This window comes from Limulus polyphemus, unplaced genomic scaffold (genome assembly GCF_000517525.1).
Source record: "Limulus polyphemus unplaced genomic scaffold, Limulus_polyphemus-2.1.2 Scaffold4999, whole genome shotgun sequence".
NCBI classification, from domain to species: Eukaryota; Metazoa; Arthropoda; class Merostomata; order Xiphosura; family Limulidae; genus Limulus; species Limulus polyphemus.
Window position 1 is genome coordinate 42,528 of NW_013670609.1, and position 7,606 is coordinate 50,133.

Consider the following 7,606-nt stretch of genomic DNA (forward strand, 5'->3'; position numbering starts at 1 on the left):
CCGAAAACTGGAGAATATTACAAACATTCTACTTCATGGGAAAATTAGAAACACGTAGATGAAGACATATGCAATCTAGCTTGATTTTCATCACGAATATTTGTCATATATAATATTTATAATACGGAATCGAATGCTGAAAACTGGAGAATATTACAAACATTCTACTTAATGGGAAAACTAGAAACACGTAGATGAAGACATATGCAATCTAGCTTGATTTTCATCACGAATATTTGGCATATATAATATATAAAATACGGAATTGAATGACGAAAACTGGAAAATATTACACACATTCTACTTAATGGGAAAACTAGAAACACGTAGATGAAGACATATGCAGTCTAGCTTGATTTTCATCACGAATATTTGTCATATCTAATAGCAAAATTTGTATTTATTCTAAGTTTTTGTGTGTTATTCTTAAAATTATTAGGCAACCCAGATCACTGAATTTAAATCATTTTTTAGAGGAAAACGTTACATATTCTAATGAAGCGGTCATTAGGTTTAATATAATAATGTTGCATCTCAACAGAAGAACTGCATATTAAATTCTGAGGAGAGAAATGCAATACCACAAGCCATTGAAAATCTAATTTAGTTGTTTAAAAAAATAGTAACATGATCAACAGTTATCTTCCTGACAATAACCTGAAATGCACCAAGTTATAAGAATTGACAAAAGTGCTCAAGACAGACTTTTAATACCTGTGGTGGAAGGCCTGGATACACCAATATGTTGATTCTCCAAATGCTAAGCTGACTGATGAAGTGCAAGGAAAAATTATGATTTAAACAGTTATACCTTCGGATATATTTTATACCTTGAATACATATTTTATTTTTCTCATTCTATGTATCCGTAACTTTTAATGCAGCAATCGCATTTTCATGTTTTCAGCTATTTTTGAATTTATTGCATTTGTAAGTAAAAGATATTTGATTTAAAATGTTATTAATTTGAAATATTTTTCATTACAATTGGAGACACACATGATTAGTTTGCCTTTGTTATCAATAAAACGTTACAATTTTTGATAAAGCATAATGATGTTCATGATAGGACAGGCAAAACATGTTTCACAAGTAAACAAAATTCAAAGTCAAGGGCGTGGTCTCTTCGAACTCGTAACAACATTTGACTTTGGTTGTTATGACAGCTTAGGAAGCTATTGAGCTTGAGCTCAGAACTTAATGTGGTCATACGTGTATAGTCACTTTGTTTTCTAGATATTCTGCTTTCTTACTTTGCTTAGGTTTCTTTCTCAGATTAGGTTGGACCCATTTGACTTTTTGGTACTATATGATACTATACAACATACACTCTCCCTGTTCTTTAAAATTCATTCAATGGTTTAACTGCTATTCCTTTTATAAAATAGAAGGACTCGCCGATGCTATAACAGATCCACCTGCAACAGTGTCACATCCTGCTGTGTCACACTAATAAATTTTCATACAAAAGGGATCTGCGAATGAAAATATTTCTCTTAGCTATTAAATATTAAAGCACCAGTTGATTCATTACCTATTTTCATTATCACTTTCTGGATAGGTAACATAGTAAGGTGGACTTTTAAGAGGAACTGCTCTGCCAAGGGTACTTCCAGACATTGGGGGAGCAGGCAAAGACAAAATCCTCGGTCGCATTGGAAGCGCATGAGGAAGGCCTGTAGGAATGTACGAGAGTGGAATAGGATATGGAGCATAACAGTTACATAAGTTAGTTGGTGGTTTGAGACAGGTGCACTTGCCTTGTGCCCGTAGTGCTAAAGGTCCCGCAAGAGGTCCTGCAGTATAATGAGGTCTTGCTCGACGTAACCGAATCACACAGATGATTATGATCAATATACAGACAAAAGCTACTACTCCTGCCACAATAGCAATGATCATAGTGTCCACTTTAGTAAGAGCACTTCTGCTTCCACTAGCAGAAGGTGATTTACGTGTAGGCCGTGAGGTTGTGCGCCGAGGTTCAAAGATGATGTCATTTTCACGATGCTGGATAGTTGCCTGAGTAGTTGGGGAAGAGGCTGTAATCGTTGACGTTTGGATTGTGATTGGTTGCTCTCCACAAACAAAGCTATTAGCCTGAAGATCTTGTAACATTTGTTTTGCTAGATGAGGAGGACCAAAACACTCCAATTTAGTGAGTTCATAAAACCTTTTCTCCATAGAACCGATTTTCTTTTGAATCCATCGCCAGAGAGGTAGAGCATTACAGTCACATATGATTGGATTAAAATTTAGACCTACCAATGATATATCCCTTTGTTTGTTGTCCAGTGTTCCCAGAAATTGTGGACTAAGGCTACTAATTTTGTTGTTTTTCACATCAAGTGCAATATCAGTGGATATTGGAAGAGGTAGAAATATAGCAGTTGAAATATCGTTTATGGTGGTTTCTCGAAGTTTAATATCAATTTTAGGACTCCGAATGCCAGCAAAAGCACTTGAAGATATACTTCTCAGTTTCCTACCCCGAACATCCACCTCGCGTAGCCTGGGGCTGTAAACTAGTTGTAGCTGTGATTGAAGTTGAGGCTCAGTAATATCTACTGAAACACTTTGAAGCCCAACTGCATACTTTAAGCAATCATTAATAGCTAGATTTAGTAACGATGGGTATCCGTAAAATCGTACAACTTTCAGAAGAGTAAGTTTTTTTAAACTTTCACATTCGAAAAGAGTGAGCTCATGTAAATCATTGATCATGAGGTATTTAAGACTTGTTAAAGGATCAAAGTCTCCTTTAACAATGTAGAGTATCGGATTGTTTGAGATATCAAGTTTTTCTAAACCTGTAATTTTGGACCAAACAGTCGCAAGGCTTATACTCAAGTTTGGAATCTGATTTTTTGATAAATCTAAACATTGCAACAGGTTTGTCTTCTGAAAGACATTACCATCAATCCTTTTTATTATGTTTCCTGAGAGATTTAGGGTTCTTAAAAAAGGACTTTCTAATTCTGGAAGAGTTTCAAGCTTTGTGTAGGCTATGTTGAGCTCTCTCATGCTTTTTGGTTCTCCTAGAAGTACTCTATGTGCATCTGCTGTTAAAGGGTTATGTGAGAGGTCTATGTTCTTTACGTTTACTAACACATCATCATTTGAGGGAAGGTTGCTAATTTTGTTATGAGATAAATCTAATTTCTCAAGAAAAGAATACTGTCGTTTTAGACCAAGGTTTGGAAATTCTGTAAATTTATTTCTTGCCAAATTAATACTTTCCAATGAAAAGACATTCATTCTATTAAAAATCTCTGGAGATAATTTACTTAGACTGTTATTGCTGAGATCCAGGTTTAGATGACTTATACCTCGAAAGGCAAGTTCTGGTAGAGAAGAAATTTGATTGTTTTGTAAGTAAATCCTGTGCAATTGAGTTGAGTTCTGGAAAGTATTGTCTTGAATATCACTTATTGCATTATTCTGGAGCTCCAGAAGTTTCAAGTTTGGCATATTGGCAAAATCTGCATTATCCAGAGACTGGAGATTATTTCCCTGGAGACTAATATGGGCTAAGGTTTGGACAGCTTTTAGAATTTCACTTGGGAAGAATGTCAGTCTGTTAAAACTTAGATCTACATTCTTGAGTTTGTAATGGATGGTGAAGGAGTTGGGATACAGATATGTGATATGGTTGTGACTGAGATCCAATGTTTCTAACCCTGTTCTTGTTGTAAAAACATCCCCTTTAAAAGAGCTCAGAATATTTTGCCTGAGATTTAAGAACTTAAGATTATCTAGTTCGTCAAAAGCTCCATTTTGGACGAGGGCCAGTCTGTTCATGCTGAGATCTAACCTCTCGAGTTTTAATAATTTTTGGAAGGATTTTTGCTGCAGTTCTCGCAGTTGGTTTCTGCTAAGATCAAGCACTTTCAACGACAGATTCTTAAAAACATCTAGAGAAATTTCCGTTAGTAAGTTCTCATGCAAGTCCAGATTTTCAAGATATAAAAGTTTTTGAAAAGCAGTTTTTGGTATTTTAGCTATTTGATTTCGGCTAAGGTTAAGATATCTAAGATCTTGAAGCATTTCAAAAGCATCTGGCACTAGTGCTGATAATTTATTTCTGGCCATACTTAAAATGAAAAGTTTTGGTAGATTCAACTTTGGAAACTGGTTTATGTCGTTGTATCCGAGGTCAAGAACCCATAAACTTTGCTGAATACCAACTATTTTATTGTTATTAAACACTTCTATCTTGTTACCGTGTACGTTTAGTAGGCGAAGAGCTTCAAAGTTTTCAAAAAGATTATCAGGAATTTCCTTAATAAGGTTAAAAGCAAGAGAAAGTTCTTCTAGTTTAGCTGAAGTTCTAAGTATATTTGGTGATAAAACAGCTATTCTGTTATAATCAAGATTAAATTTCTTTAGATATTTCAGACTACTTATGGTTGTAGCTGGATATGCAAGGATTTGGTTATCGTTTAAAGAAAGTCTTTCTAACTTTTCTAGCCCACTGAAGATGCTTTCATCTAATCTCCTTACTATGTTGATGTCTAATAATAAATCTTTCATGTTTGGTAATCCGACAAATGTGTTTGCTGAAATTCCGATAATTCCATTTCGACGTAAATCCAAAAACTCCAAAGTAGCCATTTCAGCGAGAGGGGTCCCTTCTAAGGAATGAATGTTATTGGAATGTAGAATAAGTTTTTTTAGCCTTACGAGTTTCATCAAAGATCTTAGAGGAACAAGGGTAAAGTAGTTATCGGAAAGATCTAATGTATGGAGTTTATCAAGCCTCACAAATGCTTCTGAGGGTAAGGAATCCAACCTGTTACTACTAAGAAGAAGAGTTTCTAGACCAGACAGTGTGACAAAGGCTCCATCCTGTATATAACTGATATCATTTCCTGTAAGATTCAACAGCTTCATTGTTGGCAGGTTTGGAAAAGATCTTTGTGGTAGTTGTTTTATTCCATTTTCTTGAAGAAATATTGTTTTCAGAGCAAGAAGGCCTTGAAGACTAGATGCTGGAATTGTGAAGAGCTCATTTTGTCCGAGGTTAAGCTCCTGTAAAAACAAAATAAAGTCGTATGTAGATATCTATTTTAGACATTCTTTTGGACTTATTTCATTATATTAAAAGTTATATACTGTACTGCCCTGTCGTTGTTGTTTTCTGTGCAGACATAAATAAAACTTATATATACAGTTCAAGAATCTTCAACGTCAATCAATCCTTGTAAAATAGATTAAGAAAGTACATGATCTTGGAGAAATTACAATTAATATTATAGATGACATTAGTCATACCACAAGTTGATAATAAACTATTATTTTGTACGAAATGCACAGGGGATACATATTCGGTAATATATAATATTTATGTACGAAATTACACATGGAAATAACATCTAGCCAATGAATCTAAACTTCCGATCACAGAAACCAGCAAAAGATATTTTATTCAAGCTCAACAATGAAGCGTGTACTGCAAACATTATAAAAAAACAAACAAACCAATACCAATTAACTATTTGTGTTTATTGAGTACTCTGATAAATAACACACGAGAAGTCATGTGTAATTTTTAAATTTTTCTTATACCTCCAATTTGTCCAATCCTCTGAAAATATCACTGTTCAAATCACGTAGGTGGTTCGCCGATAAGTCGAGAACACGAAGTTGTGGCAGTCCTTGAAGTTCATTTGTAGAAAAGATTGGGTTAAGCTGATCTCCAAAGAGATTATGACTCAAATATATTTCTTCCACTGTATTTTCAATTCCATCAAACACTCTCTCTGTGAGTCGCCGAAGAAGATTGTGGGAGAAATCAACTACCTTGAGAGGAACATCACTAGCGGTGAAGAGCTGAGCCTCTAGATTCTGTAGCCCAGCGTGGCGCTGACTAAAACTGTGAATACGATGACGATATGGAAGAATCGGAAAATCCCCAAAAAAGAATACCTCATCACAGTTGATGGAAGTTCCATTTTCTAAATCTATAGTGCAGATACAGGGGAGGCGAGCATTTCTGATCATATCCTCACAGTGGAGTGTCTCTTGACCCTCAACCACACTGGTAGCGAACAGCACCATCAAAATTCCAAACATCTTCATGATTTTAGCCTGCCATAGAAAACAGTACAATTACGAGAAATTTTTTCGCATAAACATTTTGATCAATGAATAAGGACGTCAAATAGTTATCACTTCACAAATTATCTGTTACAATATTCTTTAAAGTGTGTGTTAAAATTGTTATTAGAAATTTTTGAGCAGCATCTTGTAAAGTTTTGAGAAATTTGAAAAACAATACAAATATATATGTTGATTATTTCTCAATGAATTATTTCAGGAAGAAACTGAGTATTTAGTATTTGTTTGTAATTAAGCACAAAGCTGAAAAATGGGCTATCTATGCTCTGCCCTCCGCGGGTATCGAAACCCGGTTTCTAGCGTTGTAATTCCGCAAACATACCGCTGTGCCACTGGGGGCGAAAATGAGTGGTTAGGGGCAGGGATACAAATAGATTTTTAAAGTAGTTATGAATAGCTAATAAAAAACGTCATCAAATATGATGTTAATGCTATTACTTTCTTTACCATACGTTTAATAAAATAGAGAAATAATTTAAACATTGACTTTCCAAGTCTTGCAACGAATTATCTAAAAAAATAACACGTTAAAATGCATTCTTCAAACTTGGAAAATTATATAAAATACTTCACGAAATATCTGAGTTAAACACGAAGAAAAGACTATTAACAGCGTTCTTACACTGTTGGTATAAATGTTTCAAGTTTGAAAACTCCAATCGATATTAATATTCCTTCATGAAAATCTGAAGAACAAAAAATAAAAAATAATGATACAAGTGACAAATATATTAAAATTCAGGTTTGGAAAGAATCTTTCGCTTGGATATTAAGAAAAAAATCATGTTAATTACAAATATAAATCTCTAATTGCTTAAGTTTTAAAGTCAAATCGCATGGAGAAAGTTTAATTAAACACCACAATCAGGTTTCAAATATCTTAATATTAATTCTATTCAGGCCCACACGGTTTCGCTACTGCAACTTCAACCATGGATCTTAACGTCTATGCCAGGTGGTTAAGGCGCTCGACTCGCAACCTGAGGGTCACGGGTTCGAATCCCTGTCACCAAACATGCTCGCTCTTTCAGCCGTAGGGGCGTTATAATGTGACGATCAATTGCACTATTCGTTGGTAAAAGAGCAGCCCAAGAGTTGGCGGTGAGTGGTGTTGATTAGCTGCCTTCCCTCTAGTATATCGCTAGTAAATTATGGGCGGTTAGCTTTGTGTAGCTTTGCGCAAAATTAAAACTAAACTTAACATCTGTAGGTTGTTGCAGGAGAAAACTTCTGTTTTAATATCAGTCATGTGCGAATAAGTAACGCCGATAACTATAATTCTAACAATATTGACTGAAAACAATGTAACTGTCTATCGTACTGTCTTGTAACATTGTCAAGTTAATCATCATGTGACTGAGGATAAAAGAATTATGAACATTGTTAATCAGGTTAAGCAGGTGGTTGTAGTCGATCCATGATACGTTATTTCTTAGTTCTTTCTTCACTGATTCGTGTTGAGTGCTAGACTGTTTCTTCTGTATGAATT

The 7,606-nt window shown here is 34.8% G+C and overlaps 1 protein-coding gene across 1 annotated transcript; it reads right to left on the reverse strand.

Annotated features, from left to right (window-relative positions):
- Window positions 1-1,530: 1,530 nt before the first annotated feature.
- LOC106471977 (chaoptin-like) lies at window positions 1,531-6,078 on the reverse strand. Its single transcript, XM_013932605.1, has 2 exons — window positions 5,566-6,078; window positions 1,531-5,028 (listed from the first exon to the last, which is right to left on the reverse strand). Exons 1-2 carry the CDS (start codon window positions 6,076-6,078, stop codon window positions 1,531-1,533), a joined length of 4,011 nt encoding a protein of 1,336 aa, XP_013788059.1.
- Between the last annotated feature and the right edge of the window lie 1,528 nt (window positions 6,079-7,606).

What these genes read in the sequence shown, in the direction of transcription:
- LOC106471977 (XM_013932605.1), bottom strand. Translation starts at nt 6,078, where the DNA reads ATGAAGATGTTTGGAATTTTGATGGTGCTGTTCGCTACCAGTGTGGTT. An exon ending in GAGGATTGGACAAATTGGAG is followed by an intron (nt 5,029 to 5,565) that starts GTATAAGAAAAA and finishes TTGTTTTTACAG; the next exon opens with GAGCTTAACCTCGGACAAAA.